The sequence below is a fragment of the Stegostoma tigrinum genome, chromosome 3 (genome assembly GCF_030684315.1).
Source record: "Stegostoma tigrinum isolate sSteTig4 chromosome 3, sSteTig4.hap1, whole genome shotgun sequence".
Lineage (NCBI taxonomy): Eukaryota > Metazoa > Chordata > Chondrichthyes > Orectolobiformes > Stegostomatidae > Stegostoma > Stegostoma tigrinum.
Genome location: NC_081356.1, coordinates 30,481,765 through 30,500,253, shown reverse-complemented (window position 1 = coordinate 30,500,253; position 18,489 = coordinate 30,481,765). Strand labels below are relative to the sequence as shown.

The window sequence follows — 18,489 nt, the reverse complement described above, 5'->3', positions numbered from 1 at the left end:
CTGAAGCAGTTGGCTCCATGGGAATTGCCCTGGAAATTGAATTTTTGATGGGCAATTTCCCACACCTGGAACATGCTGAAAGAATCTATTCCTGACAGAGAATTTGGAGGGTTTCAAATCACTTAAATGTAATAGTTACCCAGGAAATGTTACAGAATTTTTTTAAAAAAAACTACTCTAACTCCTGGGTAACTATTAAACTGAAGCCCTCTCAAGGTGCAATTTCACAAGTTGCATGCAAGAACAGTGCATGCCGCTTGCCATATTAGACATTAATAAGTACTTAGGTTGGTCTGATAAATGGGCAACAAACCTTGATGGGACCTGAATTGGAAATCATTTTCTTTCTTTGTTAGTATACCTGAGCTCTACCTGGAAGGAGTTTCAGCTTTGTCCTTATTTAGGACTTCATCCTTAAGTGTTTCTACTTTGACCTATTTGCACCTGGTGTTCCATCTGACCCTGAAGCACTCAATCCTGACCATCAGCGCCAAAACAATAAACAGTTCCCATTTAGCAATATTTACATTATCTTAATCCCAATTTTGTTCAATTTAAAAGCAAGTATGCAAAATGAAGGAAGTAAATGTATTTTAAACAAGCTGTCATTTTCATATTACTTAGTATTAATCATAGAATACTGAATTAAATTTAGTATTTAGCATGGGCTGATTAATATGGAAAATTAAACATAAGACGTGACGCATTGCTAAGAAAACAGCGAGAGAAACATGTTGATCGTTTGCCAGTTTTCACTAAACACAGCTGATCCCAGCAGTGAAGTAGTTAATTCTGATTTCAGGAAGCCTGTACGGAGTTTGAGAGACCTCAGAAATATGTGTAACAATGAGAAATACATCTTTAATTCATTTGAAGCTTACATTTTCTGGAATGTGTAAGTTGATGCACAGCATTACAACAGATGCTAAGCTCCAACAGGCTGAGTTCAGTTTTGTCCTGGAATTTGTGGGATTGTCGATCGAATTCCGGACACTCGCTGAGAGCAAAACGCCTGCGATAAGGATCATAAGAGGCCATTAAGAAAATTTACAATTTATTTCAATGGTATATTGTTTCAGTTGTAAAAAACATTTGACAGTAAAGAAAAGATGCTGTGTAAACTGGGTGAGGCACTTACAGGCACATACGATAAGATATGATCTCCAGGAACACGCCCAGCCAGAACTGGCAGCCAGCCACAAGAGCTGTACAAAACTCCCTTGTTGCAACATAAACAAATATTCTTGGAGGCATGCTCAAGAGCCCAATACATGGTTCCTCTTCCTCTTTTTGTTCACTAGGATATTGTTCCTTTAAGTGCCAGGCATGGGGCTTCAGTTCTGCTTACCTTTATTACATGGAAAGCTCTTGATTCTGACTATATGGAACCCACTCAAAAATAAGTTTTGACATCACCTATTCAACCTACATATTTTCCCTGAAGTGTTTCCCAAGATCCAACCTGTGGTTCACCAAAATGAGCAACACTCATTGGGTATTCCTTACCTAACCTTTAATTCCTTTACTGTTCAAAAATCTATCTACCTTTGCCTTAAAAACATTCAATACAGTAGCCTCAACTGCATCATTGGGCAGGGAATTCCACAGAATCACCACCCTTTGGGTGAAGAAGTTCCTCCTCAAATCAGTCCTAAATCTGCTCCCCTTTATTTGGAGGCTAACAGTGTTGTCTGGGACATTGTCATCCTCATGGACTCATACCCATCAGACAATGTCAGGCTGATGCTTGACCAATCCATGAGATAACCCCCAGATGTTAGTAAGGAGGACTTTACAAGGTTGATAGAACTATTTGTATCATTGTCATTTCAGATGCCCTGGACAATGCTAGGTGGTCCGAGATAATGGGAACTGCAGATGCTGGAGAATCCAAGATAACAAAGTGTGTAGCTGGATGAACACAGCAGACCAAGCAGCATCTCAGGAGGTCTAGGCCCGAAACATCAGCTTTTGTGCTCCTGAGATGCTGCTTGGCCTGCAATGCTAGGTGGTCCATCTGGTTTCCTTTCCTTGTTGAGACTTCATAGAGATTGATACAACTCAGTGACTTGCTTGTTAGATTCAGAGGGCAGATGAGAGTCAACCACATTGCTGTGGGCCTGGAGTCACATCTGGTCCAGACTAGGTGAGGATAGCAAGGTGTCTTCCCCTCCATTAGTGAACCAGAAGTGTTTTTCCTGACAATCGACAATGGCCATCATTAAATTCTTACTTCCAGATATTTATTGGATTTAAATTCCACCATTTGCTATGGCAGGACATATTAGCTGAGCTTCTGGATTAAAAGTCTTGCAATAATATCACCAATACCATTGCTAACAACTGGCCTTTTTTGATTTTGCAATCTATACTCTCAATACTTTCTATTCCTATTTCAGATTGCAATGCCTTGCAGTTGATGTATTGTTTAAATTGACCAGTTAGACTGATTGGGAACATGTGACTGCACATTAAGACACATAGTGCATCTGATAGGGGTGATTGCAGGGGTTCCCTAAAATAATGTCCTTCGGGAAAAGGAAGCTTCCCTGGTATAATAATAACCTCTTTGCAACATTCAAAAAGAATAATTTAGATTTGGATACACCCTTTTTCAGACTTCAGGTCTCCGAAGCTGTGTTTGCTTGCTGCTGTAATGCAGGGAACATGGCAACCTGTGTTTGCATAGCAAGTTTCCATAACACAAACATGATCTTTCAGCAGCTATTGACTGAGTGATTACTGTTGAGCTGGGACACCAGGGTAAACTCTCCTTTTCTATTATTCCTTTTCTTTCACGTCCATGTGAAAGGGACAGTCCAGGTATCTGAATGGTGGCAGAGGTGTAATGTAATGTTAGTCGATTTGTAATCCAGAGGCCCACATGAACACTGAGGACATTAGTTTAAATCAAATTGGATTCATATTGGTTTAAATAATAAATCTGGAATTAGCGAGTCTCAGTATTGGTAACTGTGAAATCCATTGTGATTGACATTCAACTGCCCTTTGAAATGCTCTATCATGCCACTTCTTCAAGAGAAAGTGGAGATAGGTGGCTATAGTGATTTGGAACAAGGTCAACCAGGTGGATCTCATAGAATAAGGGTCCCCTGACTGAGGTTGTTAGCCTGGTCCAAACAGGGAGTTCTGGCTGACAGATATAAACAGGAGTGTCAGGGGTTCTGTTCAATCTAGGAGCTGGCTCTGAGCTAGTTGGGTCAGTGCCATGTACTATGCATGTGTAAATAAAGGGTGATTTGATGATGGTATACCAGGCTTTGTGGAGTTATTTCAGTGGGTAGGAGAGTGGGATTACACCCGTTGGAAAATAAAGTGAGGGTGATCGAAGGTGCCCCAGCTCCCACATTTGTACTGGAACTTACGTCTTTCCTTGGTTGGTAAATTATTGTGAAAAATTTATCCATTACCTGGCCTCCAACCTGGTATCCATATATCTGCTATTGAAAAAAGGTCAGCCTTGGAAATGGTCTTGTAGCCAAGCCGTAGCCTTTAGGGAAATGAAGAAGCAGCTATCATCGTTTAAGGCATTGGCATGCTACAATCCGGTGTGAAATGGGGCTGATGTGATGCATTTCCATAGGATATTGAGGTAATGCTGGCTCACCGGTGGCCCAGCAGAGACAAATGCCCGATAGTGTATGCTTCCCAGACTTTGGCTGACGCTGAAAGAAATACACCCAGAGAGAGAAGAAAGGTTTGGTGGTCATCTTCAGTGTGAGAGAGTTCCACCATTACCCTCATGGACATAAATTCGTAATAATAATGGACCACAAACCCCAGCTAGGGCTACTTAAGGAGGACAGCGCCGTGCCACCCACAGCTTAAAGTCAAATTCAGTGGTGGGCTCTTATTTTGAGAGCATACAAGTACAAGTCACAACACCATTTGGGATGCCACCACTAGAAGAGTCGGTTCTGGTTTTAAACTTTCTGGATACCCTTCCGGTCACCACTGACAATAAAAGATCCCATCCTTGCAAAACTAAAATGACTGGGGGATGTATCTGGGTTGGATGCTCTGGGGGTCAGTATGACCTCGTTGGGCCGAAGGGCCTGTTTCCACACTAGAGATTCTATGAACTGATGGTGATGGGGGAAACAAAAGGGCCATGACAACCAGAATTGAAACCTTTCTGCACCCAGCGAGTCCAAATCACTGGAGAGGACGGCATGTTATTATGGGGAGCAGGTGTGATTGTCCCAAACATAGGTCACTGCCAGATACTGGCTGAACTCCTTCAGGATCATCCAGAGGATCCAAAACAAAGGTGTTGGCACGAAGTTACATCTGCTTGCCAGGATTGAATTCCAACATAGATCTGGCCCAGACTGCCAACAAGACACAAGTACCACACTGATAATGGCCAGGTAAACACCTGGACTTGGTTATATGTTGACTGTGCAGGTCCTTTCATGGGTTCTATGTTCTTAGTTATTGTGGACGCCCATTCAGAGTGGTTGGACATGCACAGGGTTCATTCATCAAATGCAGGGACAACAAATCTGTGAGCATCTTTTGCAATACAAAGAGTCCTGGAGGTGATGGTCACAGACAACAGGTGATCATTTACCCACAGGGAATTCGAGTATTTCCTGAAGGATGACTTGGTGATAAGATACCAGCCTTCGTAGAGTTATTTCAACAGCAAGTGCTGGCATCCTACCATTCATGGTAAAGGAGGAAGTGTCAGATGCATCATTTGCCAGATGGCTAAATTCCTAAATCAGCAGTCTGCACCCACTGACCCTTGAAAGGAAGAGAAAGAGCTTGCATTTATGTAGCAACCTTTACAATCAGAGGATGTCCCAAAGCACTTCATAATCACTTTTTCAGTCTCGAAACTGCCCTGTGTGATAGCCAATTTGCACACTGCAAGGTCCTACAAAGATGTACATGATAATTGTGGCTTTTGTTTCACTGATATTATCAAGGGATAAATGTTGCGCATGATCCAAGGGAGATCTCTTTGATAATTTTCAAAATTGTATCATGACATTGTTCCATCTATTGGGGAGCCTCAATTAAACATCTCATTTGAGCATGCGCACTTTCTTCAGCAATTGTACTGGAAGTATCGGCCTGAAGCAAGACACGAACCTATAACTTCCTGATTCAGAGACAAGACTGCTACCCACCAAATATAGAGACATGTGTCTTTAGATAATTGCTTGTAGCTAGAAGACTCCCTTTAAAAAGAGGCTAGAGATCTAAGTTGAACTGCAAAAAAATTTTGTTCAGATCCAAACTGGCAAGATGTGAGCATAAGGCTTCCCACTTTTTAATTGCTATAATTAGCTCTCAGAGATTAGATTGAGTGAAATTTAGCTCCCCCAAGTTATTCTCCTCTGTTCCTGTTACACTGTACCAACAAACTCAGTAAACACCAGAATAAGTTATTGTGTAACTTATGCTAATGTCCCCAAGAATTAGTTTCTATCATTGGTTATGCTCTCTTTTGCTACCTGCAAATAGAAACGTGGCTTAAATCTCACATTTCTGTGGCTGAAGAGTTGTGGTAGTGACTGAGTGGGAGGTGAAAATGTAAAGGAAAAGCTGGGGGAGGGGATGTGAAATGTGTTGCTAGAACATAGCTAAAAATGAGTCAAGGCAGAACAAGGGAGAATAAAAAAGAGAAAAATAGACAACTAAGGAAGAGAGAGTTAATGGGATGACTGAAAAACAGAAGCCGCAAGTTATGAAGACTAAACAAGAAATACGTTTTGGACATAATAAAAAGCTTGAGCTTCCAGTCAGCATCAAACTGATGATGTCATTCGATCACTAATTTAGACTCCAGGTTAAAAACCAAAAGAAATGAGGATGCTGTAAATCAGAAACAAAAACAGAAATTGCTGGAAAAGCTCAACAAGTCTGGAAGCATCTGTAAAGGGAAATCAGAGTTAATGTTTTGAGTCCAATGACTCTTCCTCAAAACTCCAGGTTATTGTTCTGTGGGTAAGGCATAGCAAATGGTAAAATTTGAATTCAATTTCTAAAAAAATCTGGAATTAAAAGCTAAACTAATGGCGACCATGTAATTACCGTCAATTGGCTTGAAAACCCATCTAGTCCAATTATGTCCTTTAGAGGTGGAAATCTGCCATCTTTACCTGGCTTGGTCACATGATGCTTGACTATAAGCAATGTTCTGGATGTGAGTTTGCTCGCTGAGCTGGAAGGTTCGTTTTCAGACATTTTGTCACCATTCTGGGTAACATCATCAGTGAGTCTCCGGTGAAGCGCTGTGTTATGTCCCGCTTTCTATTTATCTGTTTAGGTTTCCTTGGGTTGGTGATGTCTACTCCTGTGATGATGTCATTTCCTGTGTCAGTGATGTCATTTCCTGTTCTTTTTCTCAGAGGGTGGTAGATGGGCTCCAAATCAATGTGTTTGTTGATGGAGTTCCGGTTGGAATGCCATGCTTCTAGGAATTCTCGTGCATGTCTCTGCTTGGCTTGTCCTAGGATGGATGTGTTGTCCCAATCAAATAAGCAATGTGGTTGACTTTTAATTTGCCTTCATCCCATGAATGAATTAGAAAAAAGATACAATCTGAGTCAAAATGCCTTACTGATGAGGCCGTGTAGCAGCAGAGAAGGAAATGAAGCAAATCCTGCCTGCATTCTGGAATCACTAAATCCCCCTTTTTCTAAAGATCTGAGAGTCAAGAATAGGGCTGTATGGTCCATTGAAAATCCACAGCACAAATATGGGATCCAGAGTAGATGACATCCTCAAATTGAAGGACAGCTGACAACAATCATTACTTCTGCAGTGTAGCTAATGTTGAAATATAGGAAATACAGCAACCAGTTTGCACACACCAAAGTCCCTCAAATAATAAATGTGATAGTCAAGTATTCTGTCATTTAATCATGTTGATTGAGGGATCAGTTTTGCGCCAGAAAACCAGGGAGAACTTCCCTGCTTTTTATTTTAAATAAAGCTCTGGCAGTTTTTTCATTCATCTAAGAAAGCAGTATGGACTCTGTTTAATTCATCCAGAAGAAATACAACTGACAATGCAGCTATCCCTTAATAATGCAGTGAAATGTTCATGAGACTGGGTGCTCAAATTTCTTAACTTAAATCCACAATTATTTCACTCAGAGTGTCGAAGTGCTACCAAAAGAACCATAGATAATATAAAACTGGCCAAAGATCTGGAGCAGCAACATCTGAGTATTCTTTTAAAAATCAACTTTTGAGGTAAACTCCAATTTAGTAGTAATAAATAACTTTTGTCTACATTAAAATAGTGACCAATACATTTTCTAATAAAACATAATATCTAATATTTTCCTGAGTCCTGTCCTCACTAAAGTTCTGCAACAGCCATATTCTGCAATTTATTCACTGACTATTGGGAAAAATTGGGATCCACGTACAAGAACAATATACATTTATGTAGTGTCTTTAATTTAGCAAACCATTCAGGAAGCTCAATGGGAATATTCAGAGACTAAAACATAGACTAGGGTACATAGCCAATATGTGGTCAAAGAAATCATTTTAGGGAGCATCTTAAAGATTCTTTGACCGGCTTAGCAAGCCATTCAGTTCAAGAATTCATAGAACCCCTACTGTGTGGAAACAGACCATTCGGCCCAACAGGTCCACACTGACTCTTGAAAGAGCATTCTATCCAGACCCATCCCCCTACCCAATAACCATGCATTTCCCATGGCTAATCCACCTAATCTATACATCCATGAACACTATGGCAAGTTAGCATGGCCAATCTACCTACCCTGCACATCTTTGGACTATGGAAGGAAACCCACACAGACACAGAAAGAATATGCAAACAGTCACCTGAGGCTGGAATTGAACCCAGGGCTCTGATGTTATAAGGCAGCAGTGCCAACCTAAGAATAATTAGTTATGTGTTACAAATGTTAGGGACAGAAGAGATGTAAGTACTCAGCCGTGATTACTCTCATTGTTATGAGCATATGGAGCAGGCCTGAGCAGCCAGTCATCTGGATACAATCTATCAATTTTGTAACTTAGTATGTGCATGGTTCTTTCTTAAGTCAGTGTATTCAAATATTCCAAACAAGCTACAGAAAATAGCATCAAAGAACCATACTTCAATTGCAAGATTTAAGGGGAAATTGTGATCTAGGCAGCTGAGTGCACATCACACAGCCACGAAATGGCAGTGCAATGTCAACTGGGGATGCTCAGGAGTCCAGAATTAGGGAAATGCAGAGATCTCAAAGAATTGTAGGAATAGCGACAGTTACAGAAAATTGGGAGGGATGAGATCATATTTGAATTTGAAAAAGAATTGAAGTTTAAATTCAATGCATGACCAACCCTCCCCTGTTTTTTCCCCAGGGCTAGGACACTGCTGTTGTCAAAGCAAGTAACAACTTGAACACCAGGAACATTTTTTTGCTGTCAAAAACCCATAATTACTTACACATCTTTACAGCAAGCCTTAGTAACTGCAGCTAATGAAGCTGAAGTTATAGCTGTAACAATAACTTTGCAAAAGGTTTCTTTTGTTTGTCCTTCAGGCAAGATTACTGTGATTCATGATTATTTAATTTGTTATATTAAATATGTTGAAATAGCTTTAACATATAGTGGGCAATCCATTTTTAATAAGTTGTTGACATGGAAGAGAGTAAAAGCTGTGTTTTTGCATTATGATGAGAATGACAAAGATAATGGCCAAAGCTAATACTCTTAGGAATTAGGTTAAATTGTAATACACATGGCGGAATTTAAATTCAATTAAAAAATTTGGAAAGCTCCTTTCAGTAATGATGACCACAAATCATTAATTTGTGTTTTTTTTTAAATAATCTGGCAATGAAATTCCGGTCTTTACCAGTACTGACCTATACGTGACTTCAGGTCCACAGCAATTTAGTTGACTCTTAACTCTTGAGCCATTCTGTTCAAGAATAATTAATTATGGGCAACAAATGCTAGGCACAGAAGAGGTGCAGATACTCAGCCATGATCACTCTACTTGTGATGAGTGTGTGGAACAGGCCTGAGGAGCCTGTCAGTTGGATCCATCCTATCAATTTTATAGCATAATATCTGCACAGTTCTTTCTTAAGTCACTGCACCCTGTTCATTTCAAACAAGCCACAGAAAACAGCATTAAAGAACCGTGCTTCAACGTAAGATTACTTTTCTGTCCAAACTAAACCCGCATTTCCTGGGAAAGGCAGCATCCGTGTAAATTTTGTTTAGCATTGAATTCTCGAAGCTGTGCTGTAAATCTGAAAATATTCCATTTGCACTATCCATGAACTCTCTTGCATAACCACTCACTGCCAGGCTGGCAACAAATACCTAAAATAATGAAATTCCCAAGTTTTATGGCAAATGCTCACTGTATTGTGATATTTTATGTATTTTAATGTAAAATGTATCTTTACTCTTTTACTCCAGCGATCTGCATTCTACCCTGCTTGAATGGGGGCCTCTGTTTAGCACCGTACAAATGTGATTGCCCAACAGGGTGGACAGGCTCACGATGCCAAATTGGTAAGGTTGCTTCTATCTTGTTCTATTGAATGTGTGGCATTGCATGGGTATCAGACATGAATCTAACAGCACAAAAGCAGGCCATTCAATCTATTGTCCCATGTTAGTACTTCAATGGACTTATCCATTTCATTCCTAACTCCGGCTTTTTCCCCTTACCACTATACATTTGTCTCTTTTCAGTTGCTGTTTAAAAGTCACTTTGGTTCTGATTCACAACCAGTTTGGAACAGAGAATTCAGAACATCACAGCACTATTTCTCCTAATCTTCTCTTTGGCTTTTTTGTCAATTACTTTAAGTCTGGCCCATCTCCCAGTGAAAATAGTTTCCCGTGACTGACATTCCAATCCCTTTGTAGCTTTGAAGCCCTCCCTTAAATACAGATGTCTTCTGGCACAATGGGTAATCTATTGTGTCTTGAACTAGAAGCTCCAGGTTCAAATCCCACTCCAGGCCACCAGACGGTGGCAAGAGAGCTGTGTCCTCTACCATGTCTATCCATAACTTCAAAGTAAAAGAGGTATGTAAAGGTGCATGTTGCCAAAGCAACTCAGGGTCTGAGTGAAGTGAAACCAACCACTTATTTAATCTCTTCTTGAGAGTGAAAAGTTGCTTTGTTTTGTTTATGGACCAGGCAGTTTTTAGAAAACTCATTGTTTAACACATGCACTTTATTTGATGAAGATTTCTTCTGGTCATGTCAGAAAAATTATTCATTCACATATGTTGCTAGTAAACTACAACAGATTAGACAGTATAAATTGAGCCAGAAGACCCAGGTTCAAGTCCCACCAGCTCCAGATTCATATAATAACAACTGTGAACAGGTTGATTATAAAATATCTAGGCAGTATAAATTGCTTGTTTATTTGGGATGTCTTAATGGGTTGTATAATGAACCTTAAACACAGAGCTAGCATGTGAGCTGTCCAATGATTTGTTGGTCATAACGGGTATCATTTCTGACTCTTAATTAGCTGTGTGTCAGTCTCCATGTTTGAATGGTGGCAAATGCATTCGACCTAACCGGTGTCACTGCCTGCCTAGCTGGAGTGGCAATGACTGCACCAGGTGAGTCCATTTCTTTCTTTATAACCATTCACACCATATTTAAAAGGTAACTTTTGAAATTTGGCTCAGGAATGAGATTATAACTGTACCATGTCAAACGCCTACAAATAAGTCAAGTTGTCTTTACTTCTTTTCAACTCTTTCTATTGACCTGTGTCCTATTACAATCATGAATGAGGGGCCAGGTAGGTTGTCTTCCAGTTTGAAATATAAGAACATGAGCAGGTCATCAGCCCATCAACCCGCCTGGATATTCTAGTTCATGGTTTATCATCTCCTCAACTTTCCTGCACTATCTCTATATCTTATTATCCTCTATATCATTGAAGGCTAACTTACAATTGCAGCAGGCTATTAGGGAGGTTATTGAAACATTAGACTTTATTGCCGAAGAATTGAGTACCGGAGTGGTGAAATCTTGCATCAATTGTATAGGAGATAGTAGGAACTGCCAATGATGGAGAATCTGAGATAACAAGATGTAGAGCTGGATGAACACAACGGGCCAAGCAGCTTCAGAGGAGCAGGAAGGCTGACGTTTTGGGCCTAGATTGCTGAAGAAGGGTCTAGGCCTGAAATGTCAACCTTCCTGCTCCTCTGGTGCTGTTTGGCCTGCTGTGTTCATCCAGCTTGACACCTTATAATCTCGATTGTATAGGAGCTTGGTTAAAATGCAACTGAAGTAGTGGGTGCCATTTTATCCCCTTACCTCAGGAAAGAAGTTAGTGCTACAGAGGGGTACAAGATTGTTCCTAGGATAGGGGGAGTGTCCTATGAAGAGAGATTGGGCAAGATGTGCCTGTCTTCTCTAGAATTTTGAAAATGAAAAGTGATCTCATTGAAACTGAAAAAAATACTTAAAGGGATACATAGTGTTTCCTGATTAGGAAGTGTAATTTAGAACAGGGGGAGTTACCACTTAGTTCTGAAGTGAGACTTTTTTTTGGATCAGAGAGTTGTGAACTCTTGGAACTCTCTGTGGAAGCTCTGTCTTTGAGTATGTTTGTGGTAGAGATTGATAGCTTTCTGGTTAGTAATGGAGTATAGGGATTAATCTGGTGAACTTCCATTGCACTTGCTTTATGGCAAGAATATGATTGCTTAGATAAGGAGATCAAACTGTACACAATATCAAAAGTGAGACCTTGTTAATCTCTACGCAACTTCAGCAAGATTCCTTTACATTTGTGCTCATATTCCTTTGAAATTAATGTCTTTCTAACTGCTTGTTGCATCTGGATGCTCACGTTTAGTGACTCACAGATGAGGAAATCTATGTCCCTTTAGACACCTGCACTTCCCAACCTCTCACTGCTTAACAAATATTTGCCTTTCTGTCTTTTCTACTAAAATGAGAAATTTCATACTTATTTACAACATATTCTCATCCACCCACTTAGCCTGTCCCAGTCCTCTTGAAGACTCCTTGCACCCTTTTCCCAACTTGGGATCTCAATCAGTTTGGTGTCATTGGCAAATTTGGAAATATTATATTTGATCCCCAAATCCGAATAATTTATAGAGTTCATGAACAGATATGGGCCTGGTACTGAACCTTGTGGTACCCACTAGTAAAAGGCTGCCGTGCTGACAATGATTCATTTATTCCTGCTGTCTGCTTTCTGTCAATTCTTAATCCATATAAATGTATGTACCCCAATCTCATTTGCTCTAAATTATATTTACTAACCTCTTGTTTGCAAACTTATTGAAGCCTTTTTAAAATCTGAATACACCATGTCCATTGGTACTCCTTTGTCTATGCTACAAGTAACGTAATCAAGTAAAGAAGTTGATCTAATGAAGTAGATCATAGAACAGCATCATCAAATCCCTACAGCGTGGAAGCAGACCATTCGGCCTATCGAGTCCATACCAACCCTCTGAAGAGCACCCTACCAAACCCACCCACCTACACCTCTTTTAACTTATTTCATTAACCATTGATGATTTTCCTCCGGAAGTTTGTGCCTTCAAGAAATGTCATATTTCTTTAAATACCAGACATTGCCTGTATACCATCAAAAGTTTTGGTTTATTTTCCTAGCAAACTTGTTCCTTGTACTTTCATAAGTTTCTTTGTTCAGATTTAAGACCCTAATTTCAAAATGAATTATGTCACATTCAAATTTCATGTAAAATTTCATCGTATGGTTGCTATTTCCCAAAAACTCTAATACAGAATGATTATTAATGAGCCTTTTCTCATTACATAATACCAGATCTAAAATAGTCAGATGCTCAGTTGGCTCTTCAACATACTTTTCCAGAAACCTATCTTATATACACTCCAAGGTTCATCCTCCGTCCCATTAGTGCTAATGTTGTTCACCTAGTCTATATGCAAATTGAATTTGTCCATTATTGCTGTAATACCCATGTTAATGCATCTCTAATTTCCTGATTGCTAAAATGGTCCAACATTAGTACTATGATTTGATATCTTATAAAGAATTCCCACCAGTGTTGCTTCCCTTGCCGTTTATTAGCTCCACCCAAACTGATTCTACATCCTGATCCTTTGATCCTCTCTTACTAATGTACTGACATCACCCTTTGTTGGGTATTCAACCCTGTCTCTATTTTCCTTTTGTCTATCCATCCTAAATGTAGAATATTGTTTGATATTTGGTTCCAAAACTCGATCACCTTGTAGCTATGTCTCTATTTAATGGCAATTAAATCATCCATTGATTTACCATTTACTTCCATATGTGCATTCAAGTCATTTAAAAAATTTCTTTGTGAGTACTATATGGTTGCTGGTAGAATGCTTTACTTTCAGCCTTATTAACATTATTCTCAATTTTGATTCCATTTAATACTTGCTTGCTTTGGCTGCCTTCTATTCCTACATGCTACAATTCTAATTGCTTTTACTCGCCTTGCTTCCCTCAAGTCCAAGTTCACTCTTAAGTTCCTATTCTCCTGCAAATCTGATCTAAACTCTGCTTCACAGCATTAGCAAACCTCCCTTTTGGGGATATTAGTCCCTGTCTGCCAAGATGCTGCGGTCCATCTTATAAAGGTCCCACCTTCCCCAGAACCAGGGCCTCAGTCGCAATGCCTCAGAGATCTAATGTCCACCCTCCTACACCGGTTTTCCAGGCCCATGTTCAATCTCTGAATTTTCCTCAGCGGAATTTTCTTTCCTCAGTGCTCTAGCAAATTTTTATCCCTCAATTAAAACCACAAAACATATATTGTCATATTACTATTTGTAGGCGTTTGCTGTGCACATGTTGGTTATTAGATTTCTGATTTGCAACAAATATATTGCAAACAAATACTCTCTTGACTGTGAAGTGTTTTCAACATGGTGAAGCTGTGAAAGATGCTATGGAAATGCTGGTCATTCATTGCTTCCCATGTCTCTCATCAGACAGTTCTTCTTCTGACCTTCCCCACCCATTAAGGGAAGGTAAGAACATCATGAGTTAACTTTGAATCTGCTCCATTATTTAGGTTTCATGGCTGATCTCTTATCTCAATGCCACCTTCCTTTCCCATCCCAAAATTCCCTGATTCTTCTACTGTTCAAACACATGTTGATCTGATCTTTGAGTATACTCAATACCCATACATAAACATGTCTCTGGGGCGCAGTGCTGAAGATCCACAATGAGGAAAATCTCCTCCTCACAGTCCAAAATTAAGCTGCATATGTAGTAAGTCCTCATTTTTCATCCAGCCCAGTCCTGCTGTCCTGGCCCCTAAAACTCTCAATAACGGATATTCTTATCCCAAGCTTTCAGGGTCATCCCACACTCTCCCCTCCTGCAGTACAGAGACCAAACATCTTCCCAGAAGTTGAAGATGAGGCTGGAATCCTCAACTGAGCCTAATTAGTAGGAACTGCAGATGCTAGAGATTCTGAGATAACGAGGTGTGGAGCTGGATGAACACAGCAGGCCAAGCAGCATCAGAGGAGCAGGAAAGCTAACTTTTCGGCCCCAATTGCTGAAGAAGGGTCCAGGCCCAAAATGTCAGCTTTTGTGCTCCTAAGATGCTGCTTGGCCTCCTGTGTTCATCCAGCTCCACACTCTAGTTATCTGAGCCTAATTAGGCTTTCTTAAGCTCAAATGCTTAAGAATATGTTGCTTATCGATATTGACCATCAATTGTTGATAAATATTGCCAACTGCTTTCATTGCAACAATTAAAGGAATATGACCCCTTTAAGGCTTCCAAGTGCAGTAGTCTTATAGCCCATGACTGTGTCTCTATTGCTGCCATGTAATGTGAATATTTCATGCTTGAATAAACGTACTGAGTCTTTTGTTTTTCTCCCATTCTGTTCTGCGGCAAGCATCCTGCTTTCCAAATGCTGATTTTTTTTGCTTTATTCTAGATGTTATGGTAAGGTATTTTTTCTATAGCACCCTTCTACCAGCTGAAACAGCTTCTTGCAGCTACCCCACTTGCTATTTCAAAAGCAAGGTTTTTTAAAATTTAAACTAGATGCATCTGGATGCTATTCTTATTAATTTGCAATGAAAAGGTAGTAAGGAATATTTTAAATAGAATATAATCCCACAACAATTCTTTATTTGTTTATTCATTGCGTGTGTTTTTTTTAAGCTTCTGCCTGTTTCTTTCACAACAAGCTTCTCCAGTTTCAGGGTGATGGGAGCGGTGTGGATGTTGTGTTTTGTTGAGCAACAGATACCAGGGAGAAAATGTGAAACGCAACAGTGACACACACAGCTGCAGAATGCTCTATGCTCCCAGTATGATGAAATGCCATTATGAACAAATGTACTCCTGACAGTACTAGGTGAATCCTTGGAAAAGGGAGACATGGCGGCTCAGTGGTTAGCACTGCTGCCTCACGTCGCCAGGGTCCTGGACTCAATCCCACCCTTGGGCGACTGTCTGTGTGGAGTTTGCACAGTCTCCCTGTGTCTGCGTGGGTTTCTGTCAGGTGCTCTGGATTCCTCCCATAGTCCAAAAAGTGCAGGTTAAGTGGATCGGCCTTGCTAAATTGTCTGTAGTGTTCTGGGTGTGTAAATTAGGTGGATTAGACATGGGAAATGCTGGGTTACAGGGAATGGGTAGGGGGATGGGGATGAGTCTGGGTGGGAAGCTCTTGGAAGGGGCGGTGTGGATTTGTTGGGCCAAATGGCCTGTTTCCGTGCTGTAGGGATTCTATGATTAGCAGAGTACTCATGGTATAGTTGACCATACTCTTAACTGAACAGGTAGGTATCACAAGTAAAAGGCTAGGAATTATGTAATGAGTAACTCACATCCTGAAGTCAAGACTGTGATGCAGCATTCTATACTTGCCTGCCTGAGTGCAGCTTCAACACAAACAACAAGAATCCATGCCTTACAAGACAATAGCAACCTGTTTGATTGACATCCCAACCACCATCTTCAACATTCAATCCCTCCACCACTGGAGCACAGTGGCATCAGTGTAACATCTACAAGATGCACTGCAATAATGCACCAAGCCTCCTTCAACAGCACTTTCTAAGTTGTGTCCTTTACCAAGGACAATGACAGCAGAGACATGGGGCCATCATCATCTGTAATTTTCTAAACTAGCTACATTTCTGCATCCAGCCTGGAAGCAATATTGCTGCTCCTTCTCTATCAGTGCATCAAAATCCTGGGCCTTCCTTCCAAACAGCATAGAGACCAGTGATGCACTACAGGAGTTCAAGAAGGTAGCTTAGCACCATATTCTTAAGGGAATTAAAGAGGGACAATAAGCACTGGCCTTGCCAGTGACACCCGCAAACTATGAATTGATAAACAAAAGCTCTGAAAAATTATGCAAAATAATTCAACTTAGACCAATTTGCATATAAAACATAATCACCAGTTGGTTTACGTTCAGCATACTATTTATGAAATGTTGAAAACAACAAATTCTGGAGATCACCGCGAGTCAGACAGCATCCATGGAGAGACAGCAAGCTAATGTTTCAAGTCTACGCTAGTCATCTTGATTTGAAACACTAGCTTGCTGTCTCTCCATGGACACTGTCTGCCTCGTGATCTTCAGCATTTGTTATTTTCAGTACAGATTCCAGCTCTGCAGTAATTTGCTCCTATTTTTGAAGTGTTACAATTTAGGAAATGTAGAATTCATTTTACACACAGGAAAATCCCAAACAGCAATGTGATAATAACTGATTGATCTTTTGTTCCATTGGCTGAGAAACCGGGGAAATCTGCCTGACTCTCCTTTGAAATAGTAACAATGGGATACTTTACGCCTATCTGACAGATCAGGCAATAAATTGGATTAACATCTCATTCAAAAGACAGAACCTTGAACAGTGTGGCATTCCCTGAGTACTGCATTGGGACCTAGGTTCTGTGTTTAAGTCTCCAAAATGGGTGTTGAACCCAGATCTTTCTGACTTGGAGAACAAGAACACGAAAGCATTGAGAGACAGCTGACCATCAGAATGCACTGTGCCAAATGCCTAAACCCACTCTTCACTGTTTTTCTTTCAGGAGGAGAAAGTCTACCTATTTCTCCCTCTCATAAACAATATCACTACCTGCAAAGCTTGTCAAATATCTGCATTAACCAAACTCCTGGGAAAGGTGACACTACAATGGCATTTAACTACACCAGAACTTCATTGTATGTTTGAAATCCTGATGTATTTTGATACAATTTTGTAAAGCAAAGCTGTATCTATTCATATACATAGTTGTTTTTTTTAAGATGCTGTATGGTGATGTTAGGGTGCCTCTTAATGTTGCATTTTAATACATTCACCGGCATTAGTTGGGCTACACATCACGTGGATAAACGTTTAGGAAGTAAAGTTGTAAAATTTTAGTTCGTGATTTGCAATTTTTTTAAGAAGGCAGATTTTAATCCATCTGACTTTACAAATAGCACTCATGTATGGTCAATAAAGTTTCCACATCTCAAGCTGTTTGAATGATATGCGATCCAAGATCATTTAAAATACACCACAAAATACTTTGGTCTGCATCAATTTGACTTGATACTAATGAACTCCAGTCTACGGTGATAACTTTGCAAATAGCCAATTTTGATTTTAACAAAATGTGTATATATTGATTAAGTGTGTGACAGAAATCCTGCAAGAGTATCTTCTTCCATCCACCATATGATTATACAAATAAAATCACGAAAAGGGAAATGCTGTGGCTATGGTTTTCTAAATTATTTCATCTGGTAATACAACTTTACGTAGCAACTGCTTTTTATAAAACATCTTTAGTACCTAAATTATGTCTCAAAGCACTTCACTGTATGTTTTCATATTAAAATTTGTCACTGAGCCTCAGAAAGAGGTATTAAGACCAAAAGTTTGGTCATGTAGATATAGCTTAAGGAGCGCCTAAGAAGGAGAGACAAGTGGAGAGGCTTAGGGAGGAAATCCCAGATCCTGGGGTCTGGGTGACTGAAGAGATCCAAAACAATGATAGGGAGATTAAAATCAGGAGTGGGCAAGGGAGAAGGTTTGGAGGAGCAAATATCTTGGAGAGCTCTGGCTTAGGAGAAAATTTCAGAGATTGAGAATGGTGAGACCATGGAAAAATTTGAAATAAATGTTGAGAATTTTTTATTTGTAGAGCTGCTGGTTTGGTGTTGGCCAGAAAACGCAGAGGTGATGAGAAAAAGGGACATGTTGTGACTTAGAACAGAAGTGAAAAGAATTTTGAGAGTATTCAAAGCTATATGGATGTGAAGAAGGAAGGCAGCCAAGAAAGCATCAGCCTAATTGAATCTGGAATTAACAAAACACGAGTAATGGTTTCAGCAGTGGGTAAACTGGACCCGGGGTGGAGATAAGCAATCGGTCATGATAAACTGACAATGCAGTCAAAATGCACCGTAACGCACACTGTGAATGAATGTGGAAAATCTGATATGGAT

At 40.0% G+C, this 18,489-nt stretch overlaps 1 protein-coding gene and 1 long non-coding RNA gene across 3 annotated transcripts in view; one reads left to right on the top strand and one right to left on the bottom strand.

Moving 5' to 3' along the window:
- Window positions 1–1,216, bottom strand: part of LOC125451011 (uncharacterized) — a 47,549-nt gene extending 46,333 nt beyond the window's left edge. Inside the window, exons 1-2 of the long non-coding RNA XR_007247194.2 lie at window positions 1,139–1,216; window positions 882–1,012 (exon numbers count right to left, since the gene is read on the bottom strand). This is a non-coding gene — a long non-coding RNA (uncharacterized LOC125451011). The remainder of the gene's footprint in view (window positions 1–881; window positions 1,013–1,138) is intronic.
- The window catches only part of svep1 (sushi, von Willebrand factor type A, EGF and pentraxin domain containing 1), a 225,117-nt gene extending 207,603 nt beyond the window's left edge, over window positions 1–17,514 (top strand). For both annotated transcript variants that reach the window (XM_048527619.2, XM_048527618.2), the window contains 3 exons: window positions 9,442–9,537; window positions 10,517–10,610; window positions 17,085–17,514. In XM_048527619.2, coding sequence (XP_048383576.1) covers window positions 9,442–9,537; window positions 10,517–10,610; window positions 17,085–17,118 — 224 coding nt within the window. In that variant the 3' untranslated portion in view covers window positions 17,119–17,514. The remainder of the gene's footprint in view (window positions 1–9,441; window positions 9,538–10,516; window positions 10,611–17,084) is intronic.
- Window positions 17,515–18,489: the final 975 nt, after the last annotated feature.